This window comes from Coregonus lavaretus (assembly GCF_964263955.1).
Source record: "Coregonus lavaretus genome assembly, chromosome: 4".
Lineage (NCBI taxonomy): Eukaryota > Metazoa > Chordata > Actinopteri > Salmoniformes > Salmonidae > Coregonus > Coregonus lavaretus.
Window position 1 is genome coordinate 75,166,545 of NC_139991.1, and position 21,191 is coordinate 75,187,735.

General features: G+C 44.3%; 1 protein-coding gene across 1 annotated transcript in view; it reads left to right on the plus strand.

The window, feature by feature from the left end:
* Positions 1-21,191, plus strand: part of LOC311127540 (pre-B-cell leukemia transcription factor 3-like) — a gene marked incomplete at both ends in the record, with an annotated part of 116,785 nt that overhangs the window by 58,116 nt on the left and 37,478 nt on the right. The window contains one exon of the mRNA XM_084159359.1: positions 18,662-18,903. Coding sequence (XP_084015485.1) covers positions 18,662-18,903 — 242 coding nt within the window. The remainder of the gene's footprint in view (positions 1-18,661; positions 18,904-21,191) is intronic.

Here is a 21,191-nt window from a genome sequence, read left to right on the forward strand (position 1 = left end):
ATATATCCACTGCTGTTGGGCTTACTAAATGCTGCATTGATCTGGGAACGTATACTGCTTGAAACAGAAGATTTCTAGGGAGAGTAATATATTGTTTTTTTTTCATCTAGATAAACAGGAAACGTAGCCAGGTGAAGTACTGTGTTGGGCTGATGTTTGGAAAGTGGATGGATACACACCTCCACAGCAACACACACAATTTCACCCAAATCAAACATTCGTTTTTTGACACACTAATACCATATGCTTTAACACATAGAATATAGTCACATACAGTATAGAGGCTGGAGGGACAGCAAGGAGCTGGGCTGTAGAGGCTGGAGGATCAGCAATGAGCTGGGCTGTAAAGGCTGGAGGAGAAGTAAGGAGCTGGGCTGAGGGCTAGAGAAGCTGGAAGAACAGCAAGGAGCTGGGCTGAGGGCTGGAGGAAGAGCAAGAAGCTGGAGGAACAGCAAGGAGATGGGTTGAGGGCTGGAGAGGATGGAGAAACAGCCAGGAGCTGGGCTGAGGGCTGGAGGAAAGGCAAGGAGCTGGGCTGAGGGCTGTAGAGAGTGGAGGAACAGCAAGGAGCTGGGATGTAGAGGCTGGAGGAACAGCAAGGAGCTGTGCTGTAGGGGGTGGAGGAACAGCAAGGCGCTGTGCTGTAGAGGCTGGAGGAACAGCAAGTATCTGTGCTGTAGAGGCTGGAGGAACAGCAAGGAGCTGTGCTGTAGGGGCTGGAGGAACAGCAAGGAGGTGGGCTGAGGGCTGGAGGACCAGCAAGGAGCTGGGCTGTAGAGCTAGGAGGAACAGCAAGGAGCTGAGCTGTAGAGGCTAGAGGAACAGCAAGGAGCTGGGCTGAGGGCTGGAGAGGCTGGAGGAACAGCAAGGAGCTGGGCTGAGGACTGTAGAGGCTGGAGGAACAGCAAGGAGCTGGGCTGAGGACTGTAGAGGCTGGAGGAACAGCAAGGAGCTGAGCTGCAGAGGCTAGAAGAACAGCAAGGAGCAGGGCTTAGGGCTGGAGGAACAGCAAGGAGCTGGTCTGATGACTGGAGGAACAGCAAGGAGCAGGGCTTAGGGCTGGAGGATCAGCAAGGAGCTGGGCTGAGGGCTGGAGGAACAGCAAGGAGCTGGGCTGAGGGCTGTAGAGACAGCAAGGAGCTGGGCTGAGGACTGTAGAGATTGGAGGAACAGCAAGGAGTTGTGCTGTAGAGGCTGGAGGAACAGCAAGGAGCTGGGAGGACTGGAGGGACAGCAAGGAGCAGGGCTTAGGGCTGGAGGAACAGCAAGGAGCTGTGCTGAGGGCTGGAGGAACAGCAAGGAGCTGGGCTGAGGGCTGTAGAGGCTGGAGGAACAGCAATGAGCTGGGCTGAGGGCTGTAGAGGCAGAAGGAACAGCAAGGAGCTGGGCTGTAAAGGCTGGAGGAACAGCAAGGGGCTGGGCTGAGGGCTGGAGGACAGGCAAGGAGCTGGGCTGAGGGCTGGAGGAACAGCAAGGAGCTGGGCTGAGGGCTGGGGGACTGGCAAGAAGCTGGAGGAAAATGCAACCACTCTCAAATCCTTAGACCAGGCTATGGATGCAAGGACTGACCATCCATGATATCAAAATTATAGTTTTAATGTTTTTAGGTTATATAGTGTTTGTTGATATTTACTTTGTTTACAAACAGTGGAGAAAAACAAGCTTATATTTTGGGTTCTGATGGGGTACGACAGTTAAACTAAGCTCATGAGGCATTTTTTATCTAATATTCTTCAAGAATCAATGGGTTCATATCATTCATTTATAAGTCCAAAAATGGATATAGCAACTATGGATTGCCCTTTAACAGCAGTGACCTTCATACAGCAGAACAATGTCGCCATTTGAAAGTGATCCGTTAACCTGCCCTCCAAAAATGTATTCTTCCACTGTTTTGCGAATGTCCCACAAAATTGTTCCCCTTGTCCCGCATTTGGGCTTTTTAGATGTGGTCACGGTAATTCCACTGGTGGAAACATTGCTACTGCAACATGGTAACACCATCTTTTCACGTGAGGAGAATAACATTATTTAAACCCCACAGTTTTCTTACATGTGAAACTGCAAATGTGATTAATTTTGACATATGAACTTGCAATTCCACATGTGAAAATCCCACTTTCTTTACATGTGAAACTGCAAATGGAATTTTCACATGTGAAAATGCAATTCCACATGTGAAGGTGAGATTTTCACGTGAATGTTTTTCACAATTAAAACTGCATATCCGATTTTCACATGTGAATGGTTTTAACATGTGAAACTGCAAATTTCACATGTGAGGTGAAAACATGTCATGCTCCTCACATGTGTTAACATGTGAACTCTACATTTAATACATGTGAAAATATGGTTTTAAGTGTGAAATTTAAAGATGTCCTCCTTTTTTAACTTTTCCTGTTGAAAAGCAATATCCCAAGTATAAATACAGTAAAGTACACCCACTCAAGGGTAAAAGAAAATATGTTTTGAACAAAATATAGTTTTTTTAGAACAACTGCAAACTTTCAGGAGTAGGGCATTCAAGGAATTGGTCTGATGGGAATCCGTGAGGTCATCGGCCTCCCACCTTGTTTGAGGAACAATAGAGATCAGGTGATAAATGAGGTGAAAAGGAGACTGGAGGGCCACTTCAAGCTCAACTTGTGAAAACAGTTATTTCACATTTGAAACTGCAACACATAGAGGGAGAGCCCTGGTCAGGATCCCTCATGCAGCAACACATAGTGGGAGAGCCCTGGTCAGGATCCCTGGTCAGGATCCCTCATGCAGCAACACATAGTGGGAGAGCCCTGGTCAGGAGTTTTTCCTAGCCACCGTGCTTCTACATCTGCATTGCTTGCTGTTTGGGATTTAAGGCTGGGTTTCTGTATAGCACTTTGTGACATGTGCTGATGTAAATAGGGCTTTATAAATACAATTTGATTGATTGATTGATTGATTACCCATGCAGCAACACATAGTGGGAGAGCCCTGGTCAGGATCCCCCATGATCATGTGCTAAGGATCATTCAGCTGGGTGATACCATAGCCGGGTGATACCATAGCCGGGTGTTACCATAGCCGGGTGATACCATAGCCGGGTGATACCATAGCCGGGTGATACCATAGCCGGGTGATACCATAGCCGGGTGATACCATAGCCGGGTGATACCATAGCCGGGTGATACCATAGCCGGGTGTTACCATAGCCGGGTGATACCATAGCCGGGTGATACCATAGCCGGGTGATACCATAGCCGGGTGTTACCATAGCTGGGTACTACCTGAATCTATACGGCGTAGGGTGAAGTTACCCCTAGAGGCTGATCTGGGGTCAATTCTACATTTCCCTCCCATTAACGGTTAAGGTCAGGATTGGGGGAGGGGAAGCTGATCATAGATCTGTACCTAGGGGAAACTTCACACCAGAGCATTCTATACAGCAGGGGTACTCAATGTCAATCACTACTGCTCAGAGGGGAAAGATGAAAACCAGTAGTACTACTGATCAGAGGGGAGGATGAAACCAGTAGCACTACTGATCAGAGGGGAGGATGAAACCAGTAGCACTACTGATCAGAGGGGAAAGATGAAAACCAGTAGTACTACTGATCAGAGGGGAGGATGAAACCAGTAGCACTACTGATCAGAGGGGAAAGATGAAAACCAGTAGCACTACTGATCAGAGGGGAGGATGAAACCAGTAGCACTACTGATCAGAGGGGAAAGATGAAACCAGTAGTACTACTGCTCAGAGGGGAAAGATGAAAACCAGTAGTACTACTGATCAGAGGGGAGGATGAAACCAGTAGCACTACTGATCAGACGGGAGGATGAAACCAGTAGCACTACTGATCAGAGGGGAAAGATGAAACCAGTAGTACTACTGCTCAGAGGGGAAAGATGAAAACCAGTAGTACTACTGATCAGAGGGGAGGATGAAACCAGTAGCACTACTGATCAGAGGGGAAAGATGAAACCAGTAGTACTACTGCTCAGAGGGGAAAGATGAAAACCAGTAGTACTACTGATCAGAGGGGAGGATGAAACCAGTAGTACTACTGATCAGACGGGAGGATGAAACCAGTAGTACTACTGATCAGACGGGAGGATGAAACCAGTAGTACTACTGATCAGACGGGAGGATGAAACCAGTAGTACTACTGATCAGAGGGGAAAGATGAAAACCAGTAGTACTACTGATCAGAGGGGAGGATGAAACCAGTATCACTACTGATCAGACGGGAGGATGAACCAGTAGCACTACTGATCAGAGGGGAGGATGAAACCAGTAGTACTACTGATCAGACGGGAGGATGAAACCAGTAGCACTACTGATCAGACGGGAGGATGAAACCAGTAGCACTACTGATCAGAGGGGAAAGATGAAAACCAGTAGTACTACTGATCAGAGGGGAGGATGAAACCAGTAGTACTACTGATCAGACGGGAGGATGAAACCAGTAGTACTACTGATCAGAGGGGAGGATGAAACCAGAAGTACTACTGATCAGACGGGAGGATGAAACCAGTAGTACTACTGATCAGACGGGAGGATGAAACCAGTAGTACTACTGATCAGACGGGAGGATGAAACCAGTAGCACTACTGATCAGAGGGGAAAGATGAAAACCAGTAGTACTACTGATCAGAGGGGAGGATGAAACCAGGAGTACTACTGATCAGACGAGAGGATGAAACCAGTAGTACTACTGATCAGAGGGGATGATGAAACCAGTAGCACTACTGATCAGAGGGGAACGATAAAAACCAGTAGCACTACTGATCAGAGGGGAACGATAAAAACCAGTAGTACTACTAATCAGAGGGGAACGATAAAAACCAGTAGCACTACTGATCAGAGGGGAACGATAAAAACCAGTAGCACTATTGATCAGAGGGGAGGAAGAAACCAGTAGCACTACTGATCAGAGGGGAGGATGAAACTAGTAGTACTACTGATCAGAGGGGAAGATGAAACCAGTAGTACTACTGATCAGAGGGGAGGATGAAACCAGAAGTACTACTGATCAGACGGGAGGATGAAACCAGTAGTACTACTGATCAGACGGGAGGATGAAACCAGTAGTACTACTGATCAGACGGGAGGATGAAACCAGTAGTACTACTGATCAGAGGGGAGGATGAAACCAGTAGTACTACTGATCAGACGGGAGGAAGAAACCAGTAGCACTACTGATCAGAGGGGAGGATGAAACTAGTAGTACTACTGATCAGAGGGGAGGATGAAACCAGTAGTACTACTGATCAGACGGGAACGATAAAAACCAGTAGCACTACTGATCAGACGGGAGGATGAAACCAGTAGCGCTACTGATCAGATGGGAGGATGAAACCAGTAGCACTACTGATCAGATGGGAGGATGAAACCAGTAGTACTACTGATCAGAGGGGAGGATGAAACCAGTAGTACTACTGATCAGACGGGAGGAAGAAACCAGTAGCACTACTGATCAGACGGGAGGATGAACCCAGTAGTACTACTGATCCAGGGGAGGATGAAACCAGTAGCACTACTGATCAGACGGGAGGATGAAACCAGTAGCACTACTGATCAGACGGGAGGATGAAACCAGTAGCACTACTGATCAGAGGGGAGGATGAAACCAGTAGTACCTCTGGCCTTGAGTTCTGGATTTGAGAAAGGAGCCTAGGTTATACAGTATGAGTTTATGACTTCGGGTGCAACAGGGCGACCACACCATAGTCTATCCCTTACTGTAACCACACCATAGTCTATCCCTTACTGTAACCACACCATAGTCTATCCCTTACTGTAACCACACCATAGTCTATCCTTACTGTAACCACACCATAGTCTATCCCTTACTGTAACCACACCATAGTCTATCCCTTACTGTAACCACACCATAGTCTATCCTTACTGTAACCACACCATAGTCTATCCTTACTGTAACCACACCATAGTATATCCCTTACTGTAACCACACCATAGTCTATCCCTTACTGTAACCACACCATAGTCTATCCCTTACTGTAACCACACCATAGTCTATCCTTACTGTAACCACACCATAGTATATCCCTTACTGTAACCACACCATAGTCTATCCTTACTGTAACCACACCATAGTCTATCCTTACTGTAACCACACCATAGTCTATCCTTACTGTAACCACACCATAGTCTATCCTTACTGTAACCACACCATAGTCTATCCCTTACTGTAACCACACCATAGTCTATCCTTACTGTAACCACACCATAATATATCCCTTACTGTAACCACACCATAGTCTATCCTTACTGTAACCACACCATAGTATATCCTTACTGTAACCACACCATAGTCTATCCTTACTGTAACCACACCATAGTCTATCCTTACTGTAACCACACCATAGTCTATCCCTTACTGTAACCACACCACAGTCTATCCTTACTGTAACCACACCATAGTATATCCTTACTGTAACCACACCATAATATATCCCTTACTGTAACCACACCATAGTCTATCCTTACTGTAACCACACCATAGTCTATCCTTACTGTAACCACACCATAGTCTATCCCTTACTGTAACCACACCATAGTCTATCCCTTACTGTAACCACACCATAGTCTATCCTTACTGTAACCACACCATAATATATCCTTACTGTAACCACACCATAGTATATCCCTTACTGTAACCACACCATAGTCTATCCTTACTGTAACCACACCATAGTCTATCCCTTACTGTAACCACACCATAGTATATCCCTTACTGTAACCACACCATAATATATCCCTTACTGTAACCACACCATAGTATATCCTTACTGTAACCACACCATAGTCTATCCTTACTGTAACCACACCATAGTCTATCCTTACTGTAACCACACCATAGTCTATCCCTTACTGTAACCACACCACAGTCTATCCTTACTGTAACCACACCATAGTATATCCTTACTGTAACCACACCATAATATATCCCTTACTGTAACCACACCATAGTCTATCCTTACTGTAACCACACCATAGTCTATCCTTACTGTAACCACACCATAGTCTATCCCTTACTGTAACCACACCATAGTCTATCCCTTACTGTAACCACACCATAGTCTATCCTTACTGTAACCACACCATAATATATCCTTACTGTAACCACACCATAGTATATCCCTTACTGTAACCACACCATAGTCTATCCTTACTGTAACCACACCATAGTCTATCCCTTACTGTAACCACACCATAGTATATCCCTTACTGTAACCACACCATAATATATCCCTTACTGTAACCACACCATAGTCTATCCTTACTGTAACCACACCATAGTCTATCCCTTACTGTAACCACACCATAGTCTATCCTTACTGTAACCACACCATAGTCTATCCCTTACTGTAACCACACCATAGTCTATCCCATACTGTAACCACACTATAGTCTATCCTTACTGTAACCACACCATAGTCTATCCTTACTGTAACCACACCATAATATATCCTTACTGTAACCACACCATAGTCTATCCTTACTGTAACCACACCATAGTCTATCCTTACTGTAACCACACCATAGTCTATCCTTACTGTAACCACACCATAGTCTATCCTTACTGTAACCACACCATAGTCTATCCCTTACTGTAACCACACCATAGTCTATCCCTTACTGTAACCACACCATAGTCTATCCTTACTGTAACCACACCATAGTATATCCCTTACTGTAACCACACCATAGTCTATCCCTTACTGTAACCACACCGTAGTCTATCCTTACTGTAACCACACCATAATATATCCTTACTGTAACCACACCATAGTATATCCTTACTGTAACCACACTATAGTCTATCCCTTACTGTAACCACACCATAGTCTACCCTTACTGTAACCACACCATGGTATATCCCTTACTGTAACCACACCATAGTCTATCCTTACTGTAACCACACCATAGTATATCCCTTACTGTAACCACACCATAGTCTATCCCTTACTGTAACCACACCATAGTCTATCCTTACTGTAACCACACCATAGTCTATCCCTTACTGTAACCACACCATAGTCTATCCTTACTGTAACCACACCATAGTATATCCCTTACTGTAACCACACCATAGTCTATCCTTACTGTAACCACACCATAGTATACCCCTTACTGTAACCACACCATAGTCTATCCTTACTGTAACCACACCATAGTATATCCCTTACTGTAACCACACCATAGTCTATCCTTACTGTAACCACACCATAGTCTATCCTTACTGTAACCACACCATAGTATATCCCTTGCTGTAACCACACCATAGTCTATCCCTTACTGTAACCACACCATAGTCTATCCCTTACTGTAACCACACCATAGTCTATCCTTACTGTAACCACACCATAGTATATCCCTTACTGTAACCACACCATAGTCTATCCCTTACTGTAACCACACCATAGTCTATCCCTTACTGTAACCACACCATAGTCTATCCCTTACTGTAACCACACCATAGTCTATCCCTTACTGTAACCACACCATAGTATATCCCTTACTGTAACCACACCATAGTCTATCCCTTACTGTAACCACACCATAGTCTATCCCTTACTGTAACCACACCATAGTCTATCCCTTACTGTAACCACACCATAGTCTATCCCTTACTGTAACCACACCATAGTCTATCCCTTACTGTAACCACACCATAGTATATCCTTACTGTAACCACACCATAGTCTATCCTTACTGTAACCACACCATAGTCTATCCCTTACTGTAACCACACCATAGTATATCCCTTACTGTAACCACACCATAGTCTATCCTTACTGTAACCACACCATAGTCTATCCCTTACTGTAACCACACCATAGTCTATCCTTACTGTAACCACACCATAATATATCCCTTACTGTAACCACACCATAGTCTATCCCTTACTGTAACCACACCATAGTCTATCCCTTACTGTAACCACACCATAGTATATCCTTACTGTAACCACACCATAGTATATCCTTACTGTAACCACACCATAGTATATCCCTTACTGTAACCACACCATAGTCTATCCTTACTGTAACCACACCATAGTCTATCCCTTACTGTAACCACACCATAGTATATCCCTTACTGTAACCACACCATAGTCTATCCTTACTGTAACCACACCATAGTCTATCCTTACTGTAACCACACCATAGTCTATCCTTACTGTAACCACACCATAGTCTATCCCTTACTGTAACCACACTAGTCTATCCTTACTGTAACCACACCATAGTCTATCCCTTACTGTAACCACACCATAGTCTATCCTTACTGTAACCACACCATAATATATCCCTTACTGTAACCACACCATAGTATATCCCTTACTGTAACCACACCATAGTCTATCCTTACTGTAACCACACCATATTCTATCCCTTACTGTAACCACACCATAGTCTATCCTTACTGTAACCACACCATAGTCTATCCCTTACTGTAACCACACCATAGTCTATCCTTACTGTAACCACACCATAGTCTATCCCTTACTGTAACCACACCATAGTATATCCTTACTGTAACCACACCATAGTATATTCCTTACTGTAACCACACCATAGTATATCCTTACTGTAACCACACCATAGTCTATCCTTACTGTAACCACACCATAGTATATCCCTTACTGTAACCACACTATAGTCTATCCCTTACTGTAACCACACCATAGTATATCCCTTACTGTAACCACACCATAGTCTATCCCTTACTGTAACCACACCATAGTATATCCCTTACTGTAACCACACCATAGTATATCCCTTACTGTAACCACACCATAGTATATCCTTACTGTAACCACACCATAGTATATTCCTTACTGTAACCACACCATAGTCTATCCCTTACTGTAACCACACCATAGTATATCCTTACTGTAACCACACCATAGTATATCCTTACTGTAACCACACCATAGTATATCCCTTACTGTAACCACACCATAGTATATCCTTACTGTAACCACACCATAGTCTATTCCTTACTGTAACCACACCATAGTATATCCCTTACTGTAACCACACCATAGTCTATCCTTACTGTAACCACACCATAGTATATCCCTTACTGTAACCACACCATAGTCTATTCCTTACTGTAACCACACCATAGTCTATTCCTTACTGTAACCACACCATAGTATATCCCTTACTGTAACCACACCATAGTCTATCCTTACTGTAACCACACCATAGTCTATCCTTACTGTAACCACACCATAGTCTATCCTTACTGTAACCACACCATAGTATATCCCTTACTGTAACCACACCATAGTCTATTCCTTACTGTAACCACACCATAGTATATCCCTTACTGTAACCACACCATAGTCTATCCTTACTGTAACCACACCATAGTATATCCCTTACTGTAACCACACCATAGTCTATTCCTTACTGTAACCACACCATAGTATATCCCTTACTGTAACCACACCATCGTCTATCCTTACTGTAACCACACCATAGTCTATCCCTTACTGTAACCACACCATAGTATATCCCTTACTGTAACCACACCATAGTCTATCCTTACTGTAACCACACCATAGTCTATCCTTACTGTAACCACACCATAGTCTATCCTTACTGTAACCACACCATAGTCTATCCCTTACTGTAACCACACTAGTCTATCCTTACTGTAACCACACCATAGTCTATCCCTTACTGTAACCACACCATAGTCTATCCTTACTGTAACCACACCATAATATATCCCTTACTGTAACCACACCATAGTATATCCCTTACTGTAACCACACCATAGTCTATCCTTACTGTAACCACACCATAGTCTATCCCTTACTGTAACCACACCATAGTCTATCCTTACTGTAACCACACCATAGTCTATCCCTTACTGTAACCACACCATAGTCTATCCTTACTGTAACCACACCATAGTCTATCCCTTACTGTAACCACACCATAGTATATCCTTACTGTAACCACACCATAGTATATTCCTTACTGTAACCACACCATAGTATATCCTTACTGTAACCACACCATAGTATATCCTTACTGTAACCACACCATAGTATATCCTTACTGTAACCACACCATAGTCTATCCTTACTGTAACCCACCATAGTCTCTCCTTACTGTAACCACACCATAGTATATCCTTACTGTAACCACACCATAGTATATCCTTACTGTAACCACACTATAGTCTATCCTTACTGTAACCACACCATAGTCTATCCTTACTGTAACCACACCATAGTATATCCCTTACTGTAACCACACCATAGTCTATCCTTACTGTAACCAAACCATAGTCTATCCCTGACTGTAACCACACCATAGGAACCCCCACCCCCCCACCCCACACACACACACTGAGGCAGTGAACACTGGCAGGAGGCATACTTGGCTCCCTAAGGATGACACACAAATTATTTTCCATTTGGAGAGAGACGGAGAGAGAGGGGAGAGAGAGAGCCGGAGAGAGAGAGAGCGAGAGAGGAGACAGAAGAGAGGGGGGATAGATACGCAGTATGTAGACAGGCCTTCAGATCAGTAGCAGTCTCCAGTCTGGTAATTGGTGCTGTATCGTCTGGCTGGGGTTTGTTTCACAGACCCGAAGCGTCGGGGAAGCTCCGAATTGTAGTCGGATTGTCCTTTATTACGGGAGAGAATGGGCTCCCTCTCCTTCAGGCGGTGTGTTTCTGTGTGTGTGTGTGTGTGTGTGTGTGTGTGTGTGCGTGCAGCTGGCTGTTTTCTGCGAATGCGCTCAAACCAAATAATGCCGATGGTCTGTCAGCTGGTTGTCCGTGAATGTGGAGTTGTAAGGGTCTCACCCCATCGCAATGAGCTGCAGCCTGTCTCTGATGCTGTTCATGAAAGTGCACACACACACACACACACACGCACACGCACGTAACGCACACACACACACACACTCTCACACACACACACACACACTCACACACACACACACACACCATAGAAATTCACACAAAAAAGCCAGCCAAACCCATCTACTCATTCCATTCACATACACAAATTCATTTCACACACAGTAACACAACCAAACAACCCCAAGCCCTTGTCTCCCCGCAATAAAATAGAATGATGATTACTAACACAAAATCAGCACTGTGCTCTCACCTCCGTGGAATTATTTATACAGTCCTGTACAAATGTTCCCCACACAATCCATGCGTGTAGTGCTAAATTGCATTCTTTATGTATGTATGTCTGTATGCATTCATCTCACTGCATCTCCGAGACCAGCTCCGCAGCAGTGTGACCTGGTTTCATTCAATATACTGCCTACTAATTAGGGGGTTTCTAAAGTGTGGGAGCTAGCTAGTGGAGAGGAGTTGCCCGTGGCTATTCCAGGAGAATCTCTCCACTTCTGAATTTGCATCATTTGCCTGGTGTCTGAACCAGAAAAATCACACCACTACCTTTTCCTTAGCAAGGACTAAGACCAAGAGTGAATTGGAATGAGAGATTAAGGAGGAACAAAGAGAGATATACGTTCGATATCATTAGAGACAATGAATTATGAAGTAGCGCGCTGAAAAGGTTTCTTACTGGGGACTGACTTTGTGTTCTTATGTGAACGGTCAAATTCAGGTTTGGTTTTTCCGTCCATTTTATGTCTTGATTTTCGAGCACAATTTTGAATGGATACATTGAATGCCCAACATTTGGTTTGAATTCTTGTAATTCACCTCCGTAACCTCCTGTAAGTCACCTCCGTAACCTCCTGTAATTCACCTCTGTAACCTCCTGTAAGTCACCTCCTGTGTTACGGAAATGACAGCAGCAACATAGAATTACAGATAGAAGTGATTTCTGGCACCCCAATGGTGGAACAAGCTCCCTCACGACGGCAGGACAGCGGAGTCACTCACCACCTTCCGGAGACACTTGAAACCCCACCTCTTTAAGGAATACCTGGGATAGGATAAAGTAATCCTTCTACCCCCCGTTACCCCAACCCAAAGAAAGAAAAAAAAAAAACATATTGTAAAGTGGTTATCCCACTGGCTATACGGTGAATGCACCAATTTGTAAGTCGCTCTGGATAAGAGCGTCTGCTAAATGACGTAAATGTAAATGTAAATTTCTAGGACCTCACAGGGATCACAGGCACTTCCAGGGTCATGTGGGAGAGCACTAAGTCCTACTTTACTTTACCTCTGCTTTTTAGATTTTACATGAAGGGCGCTATAGTGATGAACACGCACGCACGCACACACAGACACAGTGTAAGTCGCTCTGGATAAGAACGTCTGCTAAATGACTAAAATGTAAACATAACCCTAAACCTAACCCCTAAACCTAAAATAGCCTTTTTCCTCTTGGGGACCGGAAAAATGGCCCCAATTTTTCTTGTTTTACTATCCTTGTGAGGTCTTCTGGTTCCCACACGGACAGTAAAACCATAAACACACACACAAAAATTCCCTCCTGCTCCAACAGTGAGAGGAGTGAAAGTGACAGCTGGACGGAGGTGGAACGGCACAGTGGGCCTCCGTGTTATAGTTAATATAGGTGACATGAAAATCAGCCCCTGGGTAGCCACTCAGCCCCGCTAGTGGGTGCAGCATTACCTGGGAACAGGAGGGGGATGGGGAGAGCAAGAGGCGCACCGGAGAGCACCGGAGAGCATTGGAGAGCACCGGAGAGCACCGTAGAGCACCGGAGAGCACCGGAGAGCACCGGAGAGCACCGTAGAGCACCGGAGAGCACCGGAGAGCACCGGAGAGCATCGGAAGCTACATCAAGGCATTAGCTGTGTTATGTTTTTAGTTTAGTTGGTCACAATGTTCTGTGTTTCAATAGGGCCATCTGTGGTTAGGATAATAATTTATTTGGCCAAAACAATTTGCTATCTAGAACCAAAAAGGGTTATTCGGCTGTCCCCATAGAAGAACCCATTTTGGTTTTAGGTAGATCCATTTTGGGTTCCATGTAGAATCCTTTCCACAGAGGGTTCAACATGGAACCAAAAAGGGTTCTACCTGGAACCAAAAAGGGTTCTACCTGGAACCAAAAAGGGTTCTACCTGGAACCAAAAAGGGTTCTACCTGGAACCAAAAAGGGTTCTACCTGGAACCAAAAAGGTTTCTCCTATGGGGACAGCCGTAGAACCCTTTTGGAAACCTTTTTTTTTAAAGAGTGTATGGACTGTGAAACCAACACTTACACCTTCTGAAATACAGCTCCTCACACGTCTACTGCTTGTGAATTGAGATTAAATAAAAAGGAGTGTTAGTGGTCAGCTGTCAGTGCGTTTCATGGATGAGGTGGTGAAATCAGTTGATGTGAAAGCAATACGCAGGGTTTTGCGCGGCGGTTGTTTGTCTCGGCTTGGATGGGACTGCGGCGCGGTCAATGGAGCGCTGAGATATTGCTCACCGTGGCGACGCAGCTTTCGGGAGCGCGACCCGCCGTCGTCAAGCCTCCTCGGATCAGTGGCACCGGCACACACACTTCACACACTCAACGTCAACACACAAAAAAAATGCGAGCTCACCGTTTGTGAGGCTGTGCTCAGAAGGTGTGTGTGTCTTGCCCTGGAGTCAACATGGTTGAATTGTTACAAAAGGAATGGAGCTTAGTTTGAGCTACCGTCCACCAAGCTTTTCCCAATGTCTGAAAGAAATGAGAAATGACCTTGCTAATAACAATTGTTTCCAGCTGTGCCTCCAGGTCCTACACAAGAAAAAAGGTTATGAAAAGGCTCTATCGCTTGTTTCATATATGGCACCCCTAATGTTCTAAATATTATTTTCTGTAAAAAAGGGTTCATTGGGGCTCTATATAGAATCCTTAGGAATGCCATATGTGAAGCAGGCGAAAGTTTTTTTCTAAGAGTGTATCATAAATAAATAAAATAAAATTGTATTTGTCACTGTCACGCCCTGACTCAGAGGACGCTTATATGTTGAGTCAGGGTGTGTATATTCCTTGTTGTGATTTTCTATGTTGTATTTTCTATGTTTAGGTCTAGTATGTCTAGATCTATGTTGGCCGGTGTGGTTCCCAATCAGAGGCAGCTGTCGCTCATTGTCTCTGATTGGGGACCATACTTAGGCAGCCTATTGGCACTAGTGGGTTGTGGGATCTTGTTCCGTGTGAGGTATGTTGTTTGTGTACCTTGGACTTCACGTTTCCTTTAGTTTGTTGTTTTGTCGTTGTTTATTCGGTTCAAATAAACATGTATACATATCACGCTGCGCCTTGGTCTGACCCGTCAATAAACGAACGTGACAGTCACATGCTTCGTAAACAACAGGTGTAGACTAACAGTGAAATGCTTACTTACGGGCCCTTCCCAAGAGTGCAGAGAGTAATATCACAAAGAATAAATTCACAATGAGTAACGATAACTTGGCTATATACACGGGGTACCAGTACTGAGTCGATGTGCAGGGGTACCAGTACTGAGTCAATGTGCAGGGGTACCAGTACTGAGTCAATGTGCAGGGGTACCAGTACTGAGACGATGTGCAGGGGTACCAGTACTGAGGTAGATATGTGCGGGGTACGAGGTAACTGAGGTAGATATGTGCGGGGTATGAGGTAACGGAGGTAGATATGTGCGGGGTACGAGGTAACTGAGGTAGATATGTGCGGGGTACGAGGTAACGGAGGTAGATATGTGCGGGGTACGAGGTAACGGAGGTAGATATGTGCGGGGTACGAGGTAACGGAGGTAGATATGTGCGGGGTACGAGGTAACGGAGGTAGATATGTGCAGGGGTACGAGGTAACTGAGGTAGATATGTGCAGGGGTACGAGGTAACTGAGGTAGATATGTGCAGGGGTACGACGTAACGGAGATAGATATGTGCAGGGGTACGAGGTAACGGAGGTAGATATGTGCGGGGTACGAGGTAACGGAGGTAGATATGTGCGGGGTACGAGGTAGCGGAGGTAGATATGTGCGGGGTACGAGGTAACGGAGGTAGATATGTGCGGGGTACGAGGTAACTGAGGTAGATACAATAACGAGCATATATAGCCTCGTTATTGTTTTATTGTGTTACTATGTTCTTTTTATCTATAGTATTTGTTAATTTTCTTACTTTTTAATTGCATTGTTGGGAAAGGGCTCGTAAGTAAGCATTTCACGGTAAAGTCAACACTTGTATTCGTCGCATGTGACAAATAAAATGGTGTTTTATTTGATAGGTAGGGATAAAGTGACTAGGCAACAGGATAGATAATAAACAGTAGCAGCAGTGTATGCAAATGTGTCAATGCAGATAGTCCGGGTAGCTATTGGTTAAATATTTAACTAACTACTTAGCAGCCTTATGACTTGGGGGTAGAAGCTGTTTAGGGTCCTGTTGGTTCCAGCCTTGGTGCATCGTCACCGCTTGCCGTTTGGTAGCAGAGAAACAGTCTATGACTTGGGTGGCTGGAGTCTTTGACCATTTTTAAGGCCTTCCTCTGACACCGCCTGGTATAGAGGTCCTGGATGGCAGGGAACTCGGCCCCAGTGATGTACTGGGCCGTACACACTACCCTCTGTAGCGCCTTGCGGTTGGATGCCGAGCAGTTGCCGTACCAAGCGGCGATGCAGCCAGTCAAGATGCTCTCAACTGTATAACTATTTGAGGATCTGAGGGGCCCATGCTGAATCTCTTCAGCCGCCTGAGAGGGAAGAGGCGTTGTCGTGCCCTCTTCACAACTGTGTTGGTGTGTGTGGACCATGATAATATGTCCTTAGCGATGTGGACACCGAGGAACTGGAAGCTCTTGACCCACTCCACTAAAGCCCCGTCGCAACACTCCGTCTCTTTAAGTGGTGTGTGTAAGTGTGTTAGTTTGTGTGTGTGTCCTTGTGTGAGTGTGCATGTGTGTGTGTAACATTTATTCCTATTCATTACAGAAGTCAAGCCATGGCCTTTTCAAACCCGTGTAGGTCCTTATTCCTATTGAAACTGTTTTTCCCTTGTGGTTGGCCCTACCCCGACAGATTGACCCTTACCTCTGGTCTTGTTTCTGAGCTCTGCCTCAAGGCATGAAGACTGCTCTGTGGAGTCATTAGCATCTGTGGAAAGATTCTCTATAATGGGGAGAGAAAAAGGAGGACAGAAAGGGAAGGGTTGCAGTAACAAAGCCAAAGTCTAAATTAGCTATATTTGAACAATGTCCTGCCATAATGAAATACACAATATTATGCCTACATCAGGGGTTGCCAACCCTTCTCCTGGGATGACTATTGACTATTATAAACTGGGTTGTTCGAGCCCTAAATGCTGATTGGCTGACAGCTGTGGTATATCAGACTGTATACCACGTGTATGACAAAACATTTATTTTTACTGCTCTAATTACGTTGGTAACCAGTTTATAATAGCAATAAGGCACCTCTGGGATTTGTGGTTTATGGGCAATGAACCATGGCTAAAGGCTGTATCCAGGCACTCCGTGTTGCATCGTGCTTAAGAACAACCCTTAGCCATGGTATATTGGCCATATACCACACCCCCTCTGGCCTTTTTGCTTAATTATACCGCAGCATTGTTGAATACTCGTTTTTTGATTGGCTAGAGAGGCATTCTAGAATGGACATTAAAACCAGATAACTGGACAGTTGGAAAATATATCTGGACAGTTAGAAAAGATATCGGGACACATTGCAATCATGACGCAAATGGCCTACACATGCAGACCGTACTTGCTACAAAGTTACAGAAAGCTAAACCAACAACTACACAAACTGAAATTGGATACATTGTAAACGCAGGTCCAACAAGGAAAAAACATAGCTAGCTAGCATTGATTTGTTTTTGCAGAGACATATTTTTTGGAGCATCTGAAGACCTAATGTGGTGCGTGATTAAACATTAATTTCTCCTGTCCCCTCTGCCACTAAAGATGTCATCCTCCCACGTTTCTAGTTTGACCAGCTGTTTTCAGCAACTGATATTTTTTAATTCGGTTGTCATATTGGCAGGTGTGCTAGCAACAAACTATTTAGCTAGTTTCTAGCCTAGTGTTCGATATGCAATGCGACTTCCTCGTAATTAACAGTCAGTGTTGACGAGTGTCCTGACGAGAAGGCTAACTTTTCTAGCTATGCCAGGCAAAAAATCGGGCATTTTCAGCTCATTGTTATGGATGTGTACAAACGAATGTCAATAGAAAACAGCTACTTTGCTGTTAATTCTGTCTGCAGAGGTCGTGACTGTGTTAGCCGTAGCTAGCTAGCAAGGGATAAGAACGTTGACACTGAGCATGGCAACGGAACATGAAGGGACGAACGACTGGGTCTCGCCCGTAAATATCGAACTAATCGAACAAAAAACGACTGGGTCGCCTCTCTAGTATCCAAAAGATGAGAATGTATGAATTATCTTATATAAATGAAAATATCAACGGACAAAAATAGTTTTTCTACCAGTAAATGTGAGCACCAATGCTCACACATAACCAGTAATGCTTAATAGTGACCACCAGTGTTGTTGTGGTATTCACTCCCTGTACTTTCAATGTATTAATCCGCAAAAGGTGGGTAAACCCTTAAATTTACCCTCCACTACAGCACTGAGCACTAATGCTAACGTGTGACCACTAATGCTAACGAGTCACCACTCTTTGACTGAGTTGACTGATCGTTTGACCCTCTGTGTGACCTTCTTCCTGGCAGGTCTCAGTATCCGGGGTGCTCAGGAGCAGGACCCTCCGGACCCCCAGCTCATGAGGCTGGACAACATGTTGCTGGCCGAGGGTGTGTCCGGGCCCGAGAAAGGGGGTGGATCTGCTGCTGCCGCGGCAGCAGCTGCTGCAGCGGGGGGCGGAGCCGACAACTCCATTGAACATTCGGACTACAGGGCCAAGCTGACGCAAATCCGACAGATTTACCACACAGAGCTGGAGAAATATGAGCAGGTGAGACACACTGACTTCCTGGTCATACTGACCATTACATTGTTCAGGATATATGGCTGCATGATACTTTAATAATAACAATAATAATATATGTCATTTAGCAGACGCTTTTATCCAAAGTGACTAACAGTCATGTGTGCATACATTTGACATACGGATGATCCCGGGGTTACCATACGTAAAAATGTATGCGCACATGACTGTAAGTCGCTTTGGATAAAAGCGTCTGCTAAATGGCATATTATTATTATTATTATTATTATTATTATTATTATTACTTTGTTGTAACTACACAGTCACATTTCTTATGTGAGATCCAACCAGCAGGCATGAGGTTCCTGGTTCCTGTTTACATTTAACGGGACACATACCATGTAGTTGGTTTACATTACATTTATTTGTTCTTAACTACACAGTAACTACAGTGTTTGGTAAATTGATATGAAAAGTTTGTGGTCATAAAGCACATCCTTGAAAACCTTAGGTGCTGGTACGAAGTATACTAAAACGGAACAGAGAGGCTCCCAATTACCAGCTTTATTGACAACGTTTCCATCCAACATGGATCTTCGTCAGGTCAAGCAGACTGAGTGATCACAACCCCAAATATACACACATTTCATCCCACTTGATAATTACGCACATAATGCACGTAAATTATTGTGGCCATCTTCCCTTTATCAATCATTCAGGAGTTACAGTACAGAGTATATACTTACTGGCCATCTTCCCTTTATGAATCATTCAGGAGTTACAGAGGATCTACCTCTTGCACATACAGTGGGGAAAAAAAGTATTTAGTCAGCCACCAATTGTGCAAGTTCTCCCACTTAAAAAGATGAGAGAGGCCTGTAATTTTCATCATAGGTACACGTCAACTATGACAGACAAAATGAGAAGAAAAAAAAATCGGAAAATCACATTGTAGGATTTTTAATGAATTTATTTGCAAATTATGGTGGAAAATAAGTATTTGGTCAATAACAAAAGTTTCTCAATACTTTGTTATATACCCTTTGTTGGCAATGACACAGGTCAAACGTTTTCTGTAAGTCTTCACAAGGTTTTCACACACTGTTGCTGGTATTTTGGCCCATTCCTCCATGCAGATCTCCTCTAGAGCAGTGATGTTTTGGGGCTGTCGCTGGGCAACACAGACTTTCAACTCCTTCCAAAGATTTTCTATAGGGTTGAGATCTGGAGACTGGCTAGGCCACTCCAGGACCTTGAAATGCTTCTTACGAAGCCACTCCTTCGTTGCCCGGGCGGTGTGTTTGGGATCATTGTCATGCTGAAAGACCCAGCCACGTTTCATCTTCAATGCCCTTGCTGATGGAAGGAGGTTTTCACTCAAAATCTCACGATACATGGCCCCATTCATTCTTTCCTTTACACGGATCAGTCGTCCTGGTCCCTTTGCAGAAAAACAGCCCCAAAGCATGATGTTTCCACCCCCATGCTTCACAGTAGGTATGGTGTTCTTTGGATGCAACTCAGCATTCTTTGTCCTCCAAACACGACGAGTTGAGTTTTTACCAAAAAGTTCTATTTTGGTTTCATCTGACCATATGACATTCTCCCAATCCTCTTCTGGATCATCCAAATGCACTCTAGCAAACTTCAGACGGGCCTGGACATATACTGGTTTAAGCAGGGGGAAACGTCTGGCACTGCAGGATTTGAGTCCCTGGCGGCGTAGTGTGTTACTGATGGTAGGCTTTGTTACTTTGGTCCCAGCTCTCTGCAGGTCATTCACTAGGTCCCCCCGTGTGGTTCTGGGATTTTTGCTCACCGTTCTTGTGATCATTTTGACCCCACGGGGTGAGATCTTACGTGGAGCCCCAGATCGAGGGAGATTATCAGTGGCCTTGTATGTCTTCCATTTCCTAATAATTGCTCCCACAGTTGATTTCTTCAAACCAAACTGCTTACCTATTTCAGATTGTCTTCCTAGCCTGGTGCAGGTCTACAATTTTGTTTCTGGTGTCCTTTGACAGCTCTTTGGTCTTGGCCATAGTGGAGTTTGGAGTGTGACTGTTTGAGGTTGTGGACAGGTGTCTTTTATACTGATAACAAGTTCAAACAGGTGCCATTAATACAGGTAACGAGTGGAGGACAGAGGAGCCTCTTAAAGAAGAAGTTACAGGTCTGTGAGAGCCAGAAATCTTGCTTGTTTGTTGGTGACCAAATACTTATTTTCCACCATAATTTGCAAATAAATTCATAAAAAATCCTACAATGTGATTTTCTGGAGAAAAAAATCTCAATTTGTCTGTCATAGTTGACGT